Source organism: Rhopalosiphum maidis, chromosome 2, assembly GCF_003676215.2.
Source record: "Rhopalosiphum maidis isolate BTI-1 chromosome 2, ASM367621v3, whole genome shotgun sequence".
NCBI classification, from domain to species: domain Eukaryota; kingdom Metazoa; phylum Arthropoda; class Insecta; order Hemiptera; family Aphididae; genus Rhopalosiphum; species Rhopalosiphum maidis.
The window spans coordinates 90,739,598-90,759,635 of NC_040878.1; the positions used below are offsets into that span (position 1 = coordinate 90,739,598).

The 20,038-nt window shown below is 27.0% G+C and overlaps 2 protein-coding genes across 2 annotated transcripts; one reads left to right on the plus strand and one right to left on the minus strand.

Moving 5' to 3' along the window:
- Positions 1-1,392: 1,392 nt before the first annotated feature.
- On the minus strand, positions 1,393-12,358 carry LOC113554460. The gene is made up of 3 exons (XM_026958330.1): positions 12,093-12,358; positions 6,553-6,659; positions 1,393-1,959 (listed from the first exon to the last, which is right to left on the minus strand). The coding sequence occupies exons 1-3, from the start codon at positions 12,356-12,358 to the stop codon at positions 1,664-1,666; spliced, it is 669 nt and encodes a 222-aa protein (XP_026814131.1). The 3' UTR covers positions 1,393-1,663.
- A 3,407-nt stretch (positions 12,359-15,765) lies between these two features.
- On the plus strand, positions 15,766-17,324 carry LOC113554391. The gene is made up of 2 exons (XM_026958213.1): positions 15,766-15,937; positions 16,660-17,324. The coding sequence occupies exons 1-2, from the start codon at positions 15,766-15,768 to the stop codon at positions 17,322-17,324; spliced, it is 837 nt and encodes a 278-aa protein (XP_026814014.1).
- The last annotated feature ends 2,714 nt before the right edge of the window (positions 17,325-20,038 follow it).

Consider the following 20,038-nt stretch of genomic DNA (forward strand, 5'->3'; position numbering starts at 1 on the left):
AATGTCTATAACATGCTCAAAAAGTACTAATATTTATTGAAAATTATATATTATATTTAGAACATTCTAATACAAATATTTTATAAATGTTATTTAAGATTATTCGTAATTATAAAAATAAATTCATTCATAAAAATGTATTAATGACACAGCTGCAATTAAAAATTAAAAACTATAGTATAAAAGCGAAAAATACTCTCATTTTTCTTCAGATTTTGGTTATTTTTTCCCAATTTATAAATATAAATAAGTACTGGAAACAGTGGAGACATTTAATTTTGTTCCCTCAAGTACCAATTATGGCATCTTATATAAAATCCTACATCTACTATACTACCAAAAATCACTTGAGTATTCGACACTTATTCAGGCTTATAAGTTACAAGTATTATAAAAAATTAAAAATAACTAGTCAATATAGTACATATTTTATCATAGTTTATTAGCTTACGCTATGATTGTTCAGGGGTGGATCCAGAAATTCTTTAAGGGGGGCGCACATTTTGTGGACATTTGATTATAATCTTTATTTAATTCCTTTTTTTTTTGTCAGACTTTCCATTTAACTTAAAATTGTACTCCTGTAAAATAAAAAGTATTTTTCCAAATATGTTTAAAATTTAATTTATATCTAAAAAAGCAATAAATATTACAGAGATAAGTATGTATATAAATGTATAGGTGCTTAATTTTAAATAAGCATTATAGGTACAATTAATAAAACTACAAAATAAAATTATATTTTCATGAGTTTCATGCAGCTTTATTTTTGTTTATGACAAATTTGTTCATTATTGGTTCAAAAATATATTAGCGTTATATATTATATAAACTACACAAGTACATAAGTGACAAGTACTTAACACAAATAATATCGGATATTTTTGTATATTTTTTTTAAATTGTAATCTATAGTGATTAGTATATTATTACATAAGTAAACTTGTAGAAATAAACGCCGGTCGGCGATTCGGGATATAAAAATGCCTCTTATGCTCTCACACAATTTATTTATGAAAATATATTTTTAAACCAGACGATGGTCGGGAGTGGCCCCTGCCCCACCATGTGGGATCCACCACTGTTATTGTTATGTTTACTATATAGTTATGCTACACAGGTAAGCAATTTATGGGTTGCCGGAATATACTGCGTGTAGATGTTTATCGCAATTTATACATCAACCATTTGAAAAAGATTCATTCATTTTGTCACTGTTTAAATATAGGTAAAAGGTAAACATGCAATAAGCAAGTGATAATTAACCAAAATACCAGATATATATTTATTATTTATGTACCTACATGACTATATATATATATATAATAAAATAAACAAAACAAGTATATATAATATTAAGGTCCAGTTCAATTAAACGTCAATATGTTCATAACATTACAATATAAGATCCGTTTACTTTATAATATATCGACAATAAATAAAATAAATAAGTATATAACACAAAAAATATTTTACGTATCACTTATCCATAGCTAATATAAAATAGGTAGTATGTAAATCGTACGCAAACTCGTTTCACGTCATAAATAACTTATATATTATTATAAATTCAGAAAATTCAGAGGATCGAATTTCAGTTGGGCCTATTCTGCTAAGGGCTACTCTAAATCTGATTGTGCGTGTTTGTGGTGTTGTCGAGATTTCAGTACGCGGTGTATGACGAGTATAGTGGACCGGCGGTGGTGCGATGCGCCAGCAGCGTCCGCTTCCAATGGTGATGACCGGCTGGAGGTGCCGGTGGCACATAGTATTCGTACGAGAATATCTTTTTGATGTTGCTCATCAACGACACTATGAGTGCCATTTTGCTGACTAATAGTGCTTTGCCACCCAGCGTAGACATGAACATGAAGCCCATTGGAATTAGAATGGCCGACATGATCATGTACGTGCCTACAATTATCGGAAACACCTTCCGGTAAGCATGACGTCTACGCCCTGTCGGAATAATCGTCAAAAACATTATTACAACGTCTATACTATAGACTATATTTATTTATTTGAATTTATTTACGAGTAAGAACCCAATTTTATATAAGGTACATAATTTAGTACATAGAAATATAATATACTATATAACAGTAACAATTGAAAAAAGAAAATAACTACATAAATAAATTATAAAAATAAAATATAAAAATCATAGATAATAAGTTTAATAACAATTTTTCTTTATATAAATATTAAAAGAATCAACTGAATTTAAATAAAAATTAAAAAACTCTTTTGTTCATTATTAGTGATAGACATCATTATATTTACATAGTTAACCTAACTCTATAGTTTATAGCCACACATAGTGGAAGGAGGGGGATTGGGTGATTAACAACCTGTGTTTTGAAATTTGTACCTTCATAATTAATGCCATTTATGGACGAACTAAAAAAACAAGGGGCTTCAGTATCCGTAGGTTTTTATTTAAATTATGTCACTCTATTTATATATAGTATAGGGTTCTAATAGTAATAATTTTTTTTTCGAGTTTTATTATAAGGTCAGGTGGGGTAACAGCGAAGCGGTTTTTCAAAATCTCAGTTTAACGGAACATATATCTAATTATATTATTACGAGAAACATAGTTTTTTTTAAACATCTATTAATGAACGTATCAAAAAAGTATTTTTATAATTTTTTAGTTGAAAAAAAAATAATAAAAGTATCGTACTTTCCTTGCTACGGAGGGAAGTATAGAACCGGTATTTTTAATACAGTTCTATGCCAAATATTTCTTGGATGGGGCAAGTGCCATAAACTAATCAAAATTTTTAAACGAATTCTGTTGAAAGAATTCAATTAATTTAATTTATTTAGATTTGACAGACCATCAAAGTTTTATTTAATTTATGGTTAACATATATTAGTTTTTTTTTAGTTTTGATTGTTATAATGTTAATACATATTAAAATTTAAAAGTACAAATTTAACTACTTAAGTACAGATTTAATAATGTATATTTGTAACTTAAACATATTTTAGTCACAACAATGTTTATAAAACCTTTTTTACTACTTAACAAAACAAAAAAAAATGCATCTATAACAATACTCAGACTATTGAGTTACTTTATTAAATAATATAAAACAAATAAAATGTAATAACATCTAAAAAACGACATGACAAGGCATGTCGTAATTTTCCCGTAAATCATATCGCATATTCCCAGTGTGTAATTTTGCACGTGGGAAATGCATAATCGGCTAATACTCATGTATATATCATACAATTAGGATAATTTAATTCATAAATGAAATAGTGTTATAAATATAAAGTAACATTTACTTACCTAATTTTATATTATTTTGAACAATTTAGGTGGGTTAACTAGACTATTGAATTATTGTCGATTTAAAAAAAATACTAGTAAATAACTGATTAGCATTTTGGAAAAGGATAACTGTTGTATTTGATATCCTATAGTGCAACCAACATTATACAACATTCGATTACTATTAAACTTCCTAATTTTCACGAAATAAATTTTAAAATTGAATTATTGTATTTTAATAACCCTATTAGGCACTAGCCATTTTTTGAAAGGCGCCCTTATACAAATTCTCTATAATAAATTTAATACTTTTTATAATTACCTACATATTTTGTTTAAAATTCTGATATTTATGGATAGGTAAAGGATTGCAAAACTTATTTAGATATAATTTATTATTATTCTTTATAATGAATATGTATTAAAATTATTTCGTTAAAGTTAATCGTATACAATATAATAAATATTTATAAATATTTTTATTTTTTAGATTCTGAACGGAGTAATGAATTTATTGATTTTACAATGGTGTGTGTTTTTTTGTTTATTTTTGTGTCTGTCATCACGTTTTGGAGTAGTAATAATGATTTGAATTTTTAAGCATAACTTTTTGACAAAATCGATTTTTTGATTTTGCTGTAACTCAAAAACGAATCATTGTAAATACTTAAAATTTTCACCAAATGTTTATATTTGCGTTATCTATTTACAATTTTTTTTTTAATTATTTATAAACCATTGAAATTTTCGACTTTTCTAAATTTTTGTTCTTGAAATGCCGATAAAAAAAATTTGGTTTTCTAAAAAATCTTTAAAATTTAATACAAAGTTTATTATAAGTTGTACTTATCGTAGTAAAAGAAAAATCAAAAATCGTTAGCCACAATTTTTGTTTATAAGCATTTAAAGTTCAAATGTTTACGAAATATATCAAAATCGCGAAAATTTGTAAGGAATTTTGAAGTTGAAAATTTATAAAATTGTTGTGATTTATACTTAAGATTGAAAAACCCAATACAAGGTTATCCATAAGTTTTCCTTCAAGTAACTGTAAAAAAAATTCCAAAAAATTTAATGAACGTATGAAATTTAATTTTTTACGAAATCGCGTAAAATAACGATATATTACAATTTAAATATAGGTAATAATATAATATATCCTACTAATTATCATTGACTGACAAATGATCTCCGTTCAGAATTGTTTTTCGTATGTAATGATACCTGTCATTGCATTCAAATTTAACACATCCATTATAGTGACCAGTGTCCTACTCTCCATCTCTGCTATACAGCAGAACGATACCCACTCGCTCACCATTTTTTTTAAATATACATTTTTTTTCTAGATTTTAAATCAGCAAAATTTTGTATTGCTTCGTTTAGATCTAATTTAGAAAGTATATCATTTTTGATACTAATTAATGCCAAATTGTTAAGACGTTCTTCTGTCATTGTTGATTTTAAATACGTTTTTATTAACTTTAATTGGCGATTAATAACTATAATAATAACTAACACAGTCCAATAGCGACTATCCTATATCTCATACGTATCAGCTGTAACACATTTTTTTTTTGGTTTTTCCGAATTAATGATTATATATTATTGTATATTATTTTTTAATTATATTTTTAATATAATAATAGAAACGTAAATCTATAAAATTAGGTTAATAGTAATAATATAATTTCAATATTGAACTTTGATAAAGGACATAATATTAGTGATTTTCATGAAATAACAATAGACAATTTTGAAATATTTTTTTTATGTTTTTTAATTTTATCATATTTTTTTATTTCATATTCATACTTACCTAATAATGATATTGTAAATTACTGTTTCATAAATCTTAATATAATATATATCATAGTATCATACACAGTATGCATTGTATATACCTATAGGTATTATATTTTTGTATAAATTAAATTCCACAATGGTGCGGCAAATCTATATTTTTCATAATAAATGTAGCCCTCCTGCCGTGTAATAGTAATAGAAATCAATACTAATTAAAAATGTATTATGAAAACCATCTTATATTATACAAATATAATTTATTATGTTAAATGTATGATATCCATTAAATTGCATATTTTTTGAGTGTATTTATTATTTATCTATTATTATATTTATTTTGTAATCTGTATTAATATATTGTAATAAAATAGTTTATATGTAGGTATTTAAAAGACTCAAATTAGGAGTTCGATATAGACAATTTACTAAGTAAGTGTGTCTTATGAAGTTGTGAATTTTTATGTAGTAAGTGACAATTTATGTTAGTGTATGTGAATGAAATGTAAGAGAAATCACGGCACGCATCCTCGTGCGCATGCACTGGTCACAAATTAATAATTATTAGTCAATAAGTAATATTTTCCACACTAAAAAGCAGAATTTTTTATCCAACGTGCCGAAAAAAATATCTTAAAATATATTTATATTTGCTTTGAAGTTTATAATTTATTTGAATTCCGATAACAATCATTAAATAAAGTTTAAAAATTCTCCAGTTTTTATATTTTAAAATCAAATTTAAGGGTAAAATAAAAGTTGAATTTTGGAAAAGTTTGATGATTTCAAGTTGATTTCATAAAAAATGTGTATAAGTTTTCAGATTCCTCATCGCATTATTAGCTTTATTGTAACGAATCGTACTGTACCTACATGAACAAAAATAGGTATGTTTTGTTGAAACAATTTGCCGGTATCGAATCTAATTTGTTGTTTGGTGGAATCACAATGGTTGTTAAAGTTTTTTATCGTAGTATTTTAATAATAATCATGTTATAGAGCTACAATGCTGAAATACTGTAATATTTAAGGGATTTTGTTTTCCATTCATAAAAACCATCAGAAGAAACTAAAACAAATTTAATTTACATAATATGATATCGTATCATTCATCATATATTATCATACAGCCATATTGGTTTTCATATTTTTTTTTGAACCTGAGAGTAAACAATGTACGTCATTGAATAACTTAATCTAACCTTTGTCCTGTTCATATGACTATTATGAATTACACAGATACAAAGTTTAAAATACTAAAAAGCAAGTTGATTTTCTATAAATATGTCATATTCGCATGCATTATATTTATAATTTTTTTATTTAGATACTAAGTACCTACGCGGAGATTACTATGCATTCATTTTAGCGTTAATTGGTTAATTTTCATTTCTTTGAATGCACGTAACCGTCAATAAGAATATATAATGTATATTAATATTAATCAAAACATTGCTGCATACCTTCGGCGGTGGCATTATTATTAGGTGTCCATAGATCAATTTGTAATGAATGACTATTGATGAATGAAACCATTCTGTTGATTATGTCTAAAGTATGATTCCCGTACCTATATATAAAATTATAAATTAGTAGGTATGTACATTGTACAGTGAACATTTTATGCATATTACATTTTCTTGTGCATTTGTAAAGAATTAATTAATTAATTCTATACAATTATTTGAGTACATAGATTTATTTGTTTGATTATTATTATTATCAATCTCCATAACAGAATTAAATCAGAAATAATAACAGTACATAATATATATTCAAACTTTAAGAACTATAATATATTTCGACGAAAAATCAGATATACAAAATTAAGATTTAATTTATAATAATTATGGAAGATTAAGCTTAAAGAAGTTATAATATCAGATAATACTATTCAATAATTTTGTGTAGATATACAGTTTTGTATAAATTCGGAAAAGGTTTCTTTCTAGTGTATTGTTTCTGAATAAGATCACGACTTTCTAGGTAGGTACCAGCTATTTAATAAACATTATGGTTAATGGCATTTTATGACAAACTAACGATGATAGGATTTTATATAATGAAGCTATAATGCTGCTACTTATAAGCCATAATATTAAATTTAAATTAAATTATTATCGGTAGCTCTTTTCAGAAATAAATCGATTTTTGAACTTGCAGTTGTGTTCTATGTAAAATTGAGTTTTAATATCAATGCTAGGTTTAAAAGTCATCAGGTACAATAAAATCATTAAATACATATTATTATTAAAATCTTTGTTATAACGACAAATAAATATATTGATGCAAATATTACACAGTACCTATGTATACTGACAGTCGTCTAAAATATATAGTGTCTTATTAAAGCATTTCTTTGTTATAGTTCTTTTGAATGGTATATGGTTCATTATTCATACGTTTTATTTATTTATTTTTTTTATTTTTTGATATTTTTTTTCTTATAAAATAAGGATATTTAAATTTATGTCATCGAATATTATTTTCAATAATTATATTTTCTGTTTGAATTAATTAAAACAGAACTACAAGAACACTGAATACATAATTATGTAAGTAACTTTATAATTGTAATCATAACTCATAGAGTTGAGGTAAGAAAATTAAATCACAATATAATTATAATAAAAACGTATATCATATGAATATATGATATTATCATTTATCATGCTGTGTTTTAACTGAGATGAATAACAAAATATACAATTTAAATATATCCTGTAATTTGTCAATCTATCAATAATAGCAGAAATATATTATAACTTTCAATAATAGCACATAACTTAACAATAAAACTATTTCTTATTTGCATATTATTCAATATTAAAAATAGTAAATTTATTTAAAAGTTTTATTATTTCTCATTAATATTTATGTTAATACAACACGCAAATGTGTCTTGAGTAGATAATTTTTTAGTTTAAACATGAAACATATATTTTGAAGTATTTTATGTAAACATTAGACAGGACATATGCGATATAAACCACAACCTAACTAATAATGATCATATTATATTATTAATTTCTATTTTTTATTTGTTTTAAATACATTATTAGTTAGATAACTAAATTACTTCGATCTTAAAACAATAATTAGAATGTCGAATGTCGAATGCATAAATGTGTGCACATACTTCTTAGACTATTTACAATATCATATACAAGGGAATTATGTGATTATTTTAAAGGTGAACACTAATTTTTTCGAAAAGTATTTACGTTTTGGAAAATTAGTTATTTAGTTTTAAGTATTTATAACTTAGATGAATGGGATGATTTTTAATATTTTTTCTAGTTTTGAAAAAAACTACGAATTATTTAATACAATAGCTAGTATACGATAGTATCATTGTATCAAACATGTGGCCCGTGTGCTCACGCGTACGGCCGACGAACGCTTTCAGTGTTTTTCTCGAAACTAGAGAAAATATTAAAAATCTCGAGATTAATGAAATTAAAATGTTGAAACGTCAATATTTTCAAAAAGTTGAACTCTACAAAATAACTATATTCAGTATTGTTGAAAACAATTAAATAAAAAAGTATATTTTTTTAAACATATTTTAACAAAACAATAAAATAAATTAAAACATGAAATATTTGTAGTTTTTTTCTCTGCGAGTTTTATTAAAAAATCAAAATTTATTATGATATCTCCATTATATCAGGAGATATCTCAATGGGTAAATCTTCTCGGGACATTGTAGAAATTTTAGTAAATATTATACATACTGTACATAGTATTTAATGATCGTAATGTTGCGTTATTGTAATTTTTATGTACAAAGAACCTTGTATTACATTTTAAATCTTAACTTTAAATATTTAAAATTGCATGCATTTTCAATTCCAAAACAATTTGTTAATTTTGGAATTTTGAAGTAAATTTGTGAATTCTAACTTAAGACAATTATAAAAAAATGTTTATGGAATTACTTTCAGATTTTTTTAATTCTATTAATTTCAACTTTCGAGAAACTTTTATTAAATTTTTAAGTTTTTGACTTAGTGAAAAGTTTTTTATTAACAATTAAAATAAACTAAATAAATCAAAAAATTCAATTTTCTATGAATATATAGATTAAAAAGAGTCTAAATGTGTAGAAAGTGATAATATAAAAACTTGGTAAAAATGTCAGTAGATATTAATCCTTGGCCCTCTCGCCAACCCACAAAATAAGTACCAACTAGATCCAATTTACTATCAGAAACCACTTCAAAGTTGAAAATCTAAGTATTCTTACTGTTCTAAAAGGCGATGACTGATACAAAAGAAATATACTCATCATTGCAAAATCAGTACATCCATCGTTCCACTTAGTATCTATAGGTGACATTCAAAAAAGTTATATTCAAATACTTTTAGAGAAAATGAGGTTTAGACTTTTAAAATAAATCGCCTTATTTATGTATTTGAAAAAATGTATGATCTTATTGTCGGTATGTCTTAAATTAAAATGTTTAATTTATTGATATTAATAAACTATTTGATGAATTATTGTTCATTTCATTATTTGAATATAAATTGAGATTATAAAACAGCATATTATCCACTAGTTTTGTAAAATTTTAAACTAAATGATTTGAAGACCACTTTAATAGCTAATCAATATAATATTCAGATCAGTGGCGTATATAGGAGGGTTTTAGGAATTCACGCACAACCGAAAATTATTGTTGATACTGTACACGTTACACATTTGGCGAACCTGTATCGAAAATTAACATAATAATATAATATAACATCCTCCCTACCCAAAATTAATTCCTTTATACGCCACTGATTCAGAGTATAAGTGAAATTTATCACTAAATTTATAGAATCGCTGAAACCTATAAAATAGTTTCTTCTTAGTTTAGTAGTTTTAACTATATCAGAATATTTGTGATACTCTATTCAGATACACAATAACAGTAATTTATTATGTTTGTATATAGTTGTTAAACTTGCTTCTTACGAATAAGTTTTATCGTATTTTGATTTCAGTATTAAGTTACTTTGACTTATATTTTGTATAGCATATGGACTACGGTCTGCAGTAGGTGAATTGAGTTAAGTTTAAATATAAGACGGGTTCTTTTGATTAAAGCAAAATTGAGAACCAAAAAACTATATTTCTTATTTAGTTATTTATTGGGAAGTCTGATTTTTTTTCATGTTTGTAATACTTATAAATTATAGTAATGGTTATTTTCAATGTTTAAACCACTTGATTTAATGTGGTTGGGTAAAAAGAATAGGCCGATATAATTGTTGTCAATAATTTAAAACGCTACTTAATGCGCTAATTCAAAAAAACAATTGTACTCAGCTTCCCTTACAATAGTATCATCTTCATTATAGTCTGACAGTACTAGTAGTAAATCTGTGACATTTTCCGTTTCATAATTTTGAAAAAATATTTTTCTATAGTCCATTTTAAGTAAAAATCTTTATTCTTAAACTATTTATGGTTATAATAAATCGTATACCTACTACTTACTATCAGCTTTAATTATATTTTATTTAATTTAATTTGATGCTGTTGTAATTTAATAATAAATAATTGTATTTAAATACACGTGTATATTATATAATTTAATATATTTATATTATATAATTTTCAAAGTATGATGATATAGCTGCAAAATATTTTAGTAGTATTGTTTCAACCCACCTGATGAACTCATATGTTTTGTATTATTTTGTAGGTTATATAAAAATATTAGAGAAAATAAATGGGATACTAGTACATATATTATACATTATACTCATAATATTATGTTTACTTGTTCTTTAGGTTAATGTTTTGTGGGAAATAACACTATCATATACCAATTGCGTTAATTCATGTATAATCATATAAAATGTATGCGTATTTATCTGATTTCTCTCGGAAAGATCGCCGCATGTTATGTACAATTTTTTTAAATACAAAAATATTGTGATTGATTATATGTAAATTTTAATTTAATAATTTATTAGATTGTACATTTATTAATAACTGTGCTAGCCGCTAAGTGAATTTCATGTTGAAATAGGTATAGTAGCGCAGGTAAAAGTATAAAAGCAATTTTATGAGGTTGCAGAAACTATTTTCATTATGTTCGAGACAAAGGTTATATTGGCTTAGAGCTACAGGATTTTATCGGTATATAATGTTTACGGGTACCATTATGTAACTATGGTAGGTATATACACTATACAGGGAAATAAAATTTGTAAATTTTACACTATTATAATATTATGTATTACAGACCTAATTTTATTATAGATTCTTTGTTCTTTTAAACCATTAAAAATAAAATTTTAAAATTTATGATTACTATTTTATAGTAATTTTAGAGTATATTTAAAATATTTTATCGAATTAAAAATACGTTTACAACTTATTTTATGGATTTAAAATTTAAATGCAAGTACAAATATGACACATATATATATATATATACATATATTATTATTTATTTATTCAATCATAAAAAAAACGATTTACTATGCATTTGGTAACAACTATATAAGTAAAAAAATAGAGAATTTATTATTCCGTCAGTAGCAGATTTATAACTCGTTGCTATACTCAGACGTGTGACGTTATTACGCAGTATTGATTACTTAGTTTTGCCAAAAATAGCAATTTGTTGAGAACTCTAACATGATACTAATTTTATCAAAAACCACATAAACATAAAAAAAGAAATACAACGTATCTACAATACAATTTGTGTTGAATTTCTAATCCATAGAAATGTCCTGAATGGAACTTTTGTAGACCTTTTAGTTGCCAAGAAAAGAAATCTTTTTCTTTGTTATGGGAGTGGTTGTATTGATTACTACGAAATTAGTTAAAACATATTTTAACTACTTCAGTGCCGTTGTGAGGTCTATGGTAGTATAATACTAGTATATAGTGTAATTAACTATTTAACTGTATAAGTACACGCGTTGTTATTATTATAATATATTATCAAGTATAGGTAGGTTATATATAATCACACAGGGTGATTAATAAACTTACTTGGACGATCTGTCGGTCGTTGTGGTGGTTTTGACCAGACGCACGCCGTCGGCTATTTGCAAACGGTTTGATTGTTCCAACATCCTAAAGGTCCTGGCTATATTTTCAGCCATACAATGTGACCACTTGACTGCACCGCAATCATGTAACCAATTTGATCGTTGAATTGACATCTGATCAAGCTGTCCAGTGGCTGTTGCCACTTCTGCTGCCATTGCTGCCACCGACGCCACTAGCAGTATAGTAGTTGCTTGTAACGAATTCATCTTTCGTGTACGGTCACTGTGCTTCAACCGGCCGTATTTAAATAGTATGCACATGATGATAGACGATGATCGCGATTTTAATGCGAATAATCACCGCCGTGACGAACGCAGTTTATTTAATTTACTTTCCATAATCGTTGTGTCTATGCATACTACTTTATAATTAGTAGCTACTAAACCTAACCTAACCGGGTTGAAGATTTTTCCCATTATCGTTTCCGGTTCGATTGTTTATCAGCCCGTGGAAAATTATTGACTGAGTTCAAGTATTTTATATGCGGACTTTGTGTCACACACACACCGTATTTACGAACCAATATTATATATATATATATTTGTTATTACTGTTATCAGCACAATTATCACCGTTCGGTTACAATTGTCTAGAAAATAATACATTGGTAAAAATCAGAAGACTTGAGGGGCATAGCTAAAAAACAACTGAAATATTTTCCTACATGAATATTTTCCAAAATGTATACTGAAAAAGTACTACCTACACAGAATATGTTTTTAGTAAAAGTGATAAATATTTGTTCAAAAATATTATTTATTGTACCTAACCTCACGGTTAAGTAGAGTATTTTTTATTTTATCATTTATTTGTAATAATTAAAAATCCAATAAAAAAGATTTTTGATGAGCTTAATGTTTTTAATCATAAAAAGTCAATAAAAAAATTATTTAAAAGAATATAACACAAACATTATTTTTATTCGTCGAAATAAAAATGTTCTTTGTTTTCGTAACGAATAGAATAAAGTTACATTTTTTTTTTTTTAGTGTTTTAACGAATTAACTAGCTTGTCATTTTATTTTATCGATTTATAAATAAGCAACATCGAAAAGCACAGTTTTCAAGCTCCAATTTCTCTTTTTTACACATAAATTAAGAATCTATTAAACTGTAGAATATAAAACTAATAAAATGTACCTAATCATTATTATAATATTATCTATATTGCCCAATTAAAAATTGACATACTTAAATACCTATAGAGATTACTTAACAAAGTTATAAAATTATCAACAGTGTGGTATTAAGTATTGGCTACTATAGTAACCTTTATACCATAATAATATAATATACGAAATAATAGATTTAATTATATAATTTAATGTAAATAGAATATCATCATATAATATTTTGTAGAAAAAATTGATGATAGTATTTACTACTTATATTTGTTAACGAAAAACGTGACTAACGGATTACCACGGCAGGGATAAAAGGTACTCAGATTCTGTAATGGTGCTTACCGTATAAAGTGTAATATTATAAAACCTAAACTAAAAAGTAATAAATATTATTAAATTATACATTAATTTAAATTACATTTATGTTGACTGTTTTCAAAATGATTTTATCAAATGTTTGATTAATGTAATTCTATTTATTATATTATTTGTTTTTAATTGTTCAGGCTCTAAGTGAAACTTCAATTATTTGGTAGTATAATCCAGTGTTTCACAACTACTGTTCCATGGAACCTAAGGGTTTTGTCAGTCGGTGTCAAGGGTTCCGTAAGAAATTTGGGAAAATATATATTAATTAATAATATTTTCGATTTGAATTATGATTTGAACATAGAAAAGCTACACAAATTATATAGAGTTCCACAAAACGTTCAAGCTCTTGCAAAGGTTCCGTGAGTAAAAGAAGTTGGAAAACACTGGACTATAATTTATAAGGGTTCAATCTGTTATGATCCCTAGTAATTACACTTAAGTATATTGTTATTAAGTTGCTAAACATGGAAGATATATTATATTTTTGCTATAGTTCTGGCTATTTTCATAAGTAACATTTAAATTATTAAATTAATAAAAATTTCATGTCATTTTTATTCAACTCACAATTAAGTTATAAATTCTAAAACTATTTGTAATAAAGATAAAAAGTGTAACATAATTATATTATAATGTCGAGATTCAGGCGATGTCATCATTGTACGAGGGCTAAAGTCACTTGATAACATGTCGTTGTTTTTTGTCACGCGGAAAAAAAATTAGATCGGGTTGACAAAGAGAATGGTCGGCTATCAGGCAGCACCAAGTCTGAATAGTTGATAGTTTCTAATAATATTAAAAAAAAAATACACATACTTTAGATATATTACTATTCATATTATTTTTATTTTTGTTTTGTCTAAAACCAGGAATAATATAGTATTTGGGTACAACAATGTAGTGAGAATTTTTTTTTATTAACATATTTATCGCAAAATGTATTACTATTAGATCAACTTTGGACGGCACCGTCATATGCCGTCGTAGTATATACGAGTAGTAAAGACATTGAATAGTACAGAGAAATTTAATAAAACTAGTAATATTAATTATTATACTTGGAGATTTCAGTATATCATTTATTTTAGTATACTTACTACGTAGTTAACATTCATCCTTTTGAATTTACTGTTACAGTAAACTATGTGGATCCACTAGACCAGTGGCGTATTTAGGAGGGGGATATGGGGGGATAGATTCTACCTTGGTATTTATTTACTAGTAGATTTAATAATTTCATACGTATACTACAGAAATACAGAATTATATTATTGAAAGCGCTACATTTTATTATAATACTGTAGTGTAGTAGCTGCATTGAGGAGGCCCTGAGACTCTTAAGTTCGGAGCACTGGCTGGTACATTATTTTTTACTGTTTTTGTCCTAGATATAAATTTGTATATTTATCAATAGATACCACATATTGCATTCTCGTGGTTTTTTCCATTTTATAAAAAAATGAATTACCTATGAATAATAAATCTCCAAAACAAAATAATATAGATTTATATATTTATGTATAGGTACTTATTGATAACAAGTATAAAGTAATACTTTATATAAATGTTTAACATTTTTGAGAAATTGTGGTGATGATAAGTGTACCCCTCCTGTCCAGAAAATTATATGTTTGCCATCATATAACCCTCCCTAAACAAAATCTTAAATACGCCAGTACACTAGACTGGTTACACCAATCGTAGTTTTTATAGTATTGTGGTGCCTTACTACGATTCTATTCATTATTTTTATTATAAATTTAATGAAAATAATAGTATTATAGTTTACATAATATATATAGATATTCGTATTTGTATATTATACAAAATATAATATAATATGTAGCGATAGAAAAAAGTAAAAATGTACAAATAATTTATTCAGAAGATTGTGGGTGTAAAAACTATATAAATCTCGTGGTCACAATCGTATATTATATATTTCTTAATAATAGAACATTCAAATATATTATTTAATATTTAATACTTAAACTAAATAATTAAAATTTTTGGATCGACTAAAACCTCCTATACACTTTCTTGAGTATAGTTTTGATTGAATATTATATTTGTTATACTAATATATTAAAATTGTATTGTTTTTTTACAGTTGTAAAATGTTTTCTCTAGCTAAATTAGCGTACTGCGTTTGCGACGACGATGATAGAACATTTTATAATAATTTAGAGACATTAATAATCGATATTCAACCTTGCTGTATCGATGTATTGAGATACCTAAAGAATGAGACAAGATCAAATGTTATGGATGTTGATTTTTACTCTGACGGTAAATTCAAAGACAACGTAGGTAAACGATATGGACTGAACGAATATAAAGGCTAACAAACTTTTATAAGTCACCCTATTTACTCTTATTTATATAAAATCCAACCATTTTTACTTATTTTTCGTATAAAATTTAAATACCACCCTAGTAAATCCCTTAATCCGATCCTGCACATACGATATCGATTGATCGTTGTGGCAAATATTAATAATGCTCGTGAAGGGGATGAGGATTTTGAGCTTCACAAGTATTTATACAAATAATAGTCGAAGAACTTTGGAAGGCTTTTCCTAAATATTTTATTTAATATATTTATTATAACACCTCAATATTATTTACGACTGATAATAATCCCTTTGAGAGGATTCTAATACTGGCAAATGAGTCAGGACTTGATTTCTTTTATTTCCAAATATACATTCTATATTACGAATTAACCGGTTATATAGTTTGTTAAATTTTCATTGAATTTTAGGTTCATAGATATATTGTTAATGTAGTTATTATTAAAAAAATATTTTATTGCAATATTTGCTGTTTTATCTTTTTTATTGGGTATATCTATAGTATTCTATATTTGATCTAATGTTGATGTTTATCTTAATAAAATAAATGAATTAATAGTCGAATGTCATTAATACATAATACTACTTCATATTGCAAATTTCTGTCGATCTCGTTTCAAGCTATATCGTCCAACAGCGATCACAAATATGGTACAGCCGACTCAATGAATGAAAAGGCCGCTGCCAGTGGACATTTGGAGTGCTTGGCGTTCGCCGAAAGCCGCGGGTTTCCATGGACGCAAACCATATGTGCTCAGGCGGCTGCTAATGGACGGCTCGAGTGCCTTAAGTACGCACGCGACCAGGGCTGTCCGTGGGATGTGTTGGTGTGTGAGTACGCCGCAGCCAACGGCCATTTGGAGTGCCTGCGGTATGCGCGGGAACAGGGCTGTCCGTGGGATGAGATCGTGTGCGAGAAAGCGGCTGGCCGTGGCCAACTCGAGTGTCTGGTGTACCTCCAGGATAATGGGTGTCCATGGGACGCGTCCACGTGTGAGGCGGCCGCGGCCGGTGGGCACATTGACGTTCTGCGGTATGCACGTGACCACGGCTGCCCATGGGACTCATTCACGTGCCGAGAAGCTGCAGCCAATGGCCACCTAACGTGCTTGGCATATGCCCACGAAAACGGCTGTCTATGGGATAGCACGACGTGCGAAGCGGCCGCAGCTGGTGGCCATCTTCATTGTCTGATGTACGCTCACGATAACGGTTGCTTGTGGGACATAACTACGTGTGACGAGGCCGCGTCAAACGGACACGACTCATGTCTGGAATATGCACTAGAAAACGGTTGCCAGTGGGATGGATGCATTCCATGAATAATATGAATAACATGAATACCACCATTGTTAGATTATATTTTATTATAATTTATTATTATCGTGAGTACCCAGGTACGATAGCTTATAATTTATTGAGAAACAAATACTATGTGTAAAAATTCTTAATAATTGTATTTGTTTATTAGGTATTTTTAGTCATTTCGCTGGGCTCTTTGTCTTCAGAAAATCTCGTTATTATCATTGTACCAGTGATGTGTGGAACTTGAAGTTTTCTGTGATTACGAATTGATTAATCTGGTCATGAACTCTGAAAATATTCTAGACAATAGTTTAGAATTTGGATTTTGATAGAAGTGTGAAACTATTTATTATTATAAATAATAATGTTAAATTTTGGTTATCGTAACTACTATTCGACTAATTTATTACTTAATTTTAAATTTAAATCCATAAAGCTTAAAAAAGTCATAAAATTTAAACTATTAACTATTAATAAAAATGCTTTTTTTTATTTGATATCATATGTGGTGTATAAATAATGAAATTATTCAAATTTTGTCTTAATTAATTATAACTGTTTTGCCTGTCCTACCATTTGCCCCTTTGAATCTTAAATATGTCACTAATTAAATTAATTATTTTATACTTTTCTTTTTTACTCGTGTAACAAATATCCTATATTTCTATGGTTTAAATTAAATTATTTTTGATTTAAATATAAGGTTTATTTAAAATGTAAAATGTATACTAATGAATTATCCTGTTTCTTATTATAGATGAACATACTGCTCACAGTGTTTTTTAAAACATTTAATATTTATAATTCTACTCGTTTCAAATCATATAAATTTCTAATAGTTTATTCAATGAAATAAATTTAAATGTAAAAATTATAAGAATCGAAATGTCCACATTACGATTATGTTATGTAGACTTAAAATAGTAAAATATCGATTATGTTATACGTTTTTATATCGTTCCGATGACCACGCTTTCACACTCATTGTGTATATAATATTTATATATGGGTTAGATCTAAGATCACAGGTTTTGGGTAGCAGATATTCGTTTACAGCGAGGGTATTACACGAGTATATTAAATATTAATACTTGACCATGGACAGTTATTCCATTCGATAATCTGCATTGGGTTATATCTTCTTTAAGTGTGAAAAAGCTATTTAGCTGGAGAAAAAGTGGCTGAAATAAAAAGAATGGTGATGTTTGCGGTGATGATACCAATTTGCATAGGATATAGAGGTTATAATATATGACACTGACCTATGTCACATTGTGGAGTAAAGAGTACGGGCTTACATAATACACACATGGCTCGAGTGGCTGCCGAGCTTCCCAATATTAACTAGGAATTGGTCATGTCTCCGTGACAAAGTGATAAGTGGTACAGTCCCAGAGCTGTTTGGTTCGTTTGCCGTTTTCTTCCTTAAGTTGAAAGGACACAATTAGCTATCGTGTCATACACATGGATATTATCAATGATGTTCTATAATAAAATTGAGAGGTCAGGAAGTGTAGGTGCGTAACGCGCGTCAAGGGCACTGTGGTACAAACCAAGTATACACTGACGTGATAGGTACTTTTTCGCATCGTTTCGACTATAAGTTAGTACCTTTAATTCAGCATTGGTTTCGCTTGAGTTGAAGGGAGTAGGAAAAGCTGAACTTACGAGTAAAATAGTTCACGATAAACGGTGATCGTGGTGCACATGGTTCGTGGAGGGATGGGTACAGTTATTATAACCATGATAATAAGTATTACAATATATATGGCAACTATATGCTATCAACTTTGTAAATGAAAACCCTGAAGTATTTTTTTTTTTTTAAATGTCAATTAAATACTAAATAGGCGACTATATTTTTAATATTAAGCACGATATGAGTTCGATTGCCGAACATTTGACTATCTAAAGTTCATGACAATATTATTATTGCATAAATATATACTAAATGCACCATTAAGTAAATAATATTAGTTACAATTATTATTGAATAAATTTGCACTACATATAATATAAAAAGTGATGTATTTTATTAACCCGGTTGTATTTAGTATATTATTTATATTATTATAAATAAGCTACACCCCCTGCAAGATCTAAGACATGTGATTTGTTATATTATATTATGAAAACTTACTAATCCTTAAATCCACTATTTATTTACTAACACTATTAACTTGTCTACTAAATTAAAGTATACTTACATATTTTACTTACTAAAATTACTAGTATAAGCATATAAAAAAGACCGTTTAATAAATGTTGTAAGCAATGGTATGATTTTTGGATACAAAAAATATATTTAATCACATTGTGGAAGTTTAAAATAATATTGTGAAAAAAGAAAGCGTCCGCAATCATGTTTCACTTATCAGACCATCACACACCCTTTTCCCCTTTGTAAGTACTACTGGATTCATCTACAGTGACGACCACAATGAATGATGATTGTGGCGGTTTTGAACCTCCACGTAGTCACTCGACTAGCTCTCGGAGCTAATACAAGGTACGTGATTGTAGGGGTAACGTCAACCTTTTCTATCAAAGCTTAAGATTAATAAAAAAAAAATAAAAACACACACATAATATATGTATATATAAATAAATGTAATTTAATGTAAATAATTTTTTCAATAATTTAAAAGAACCTATCTATACTGAAAAAAAATAGAAACATCAAAAAATTTAACTATTAGAAACTTTAATATCTTTAAATAAATACATATTT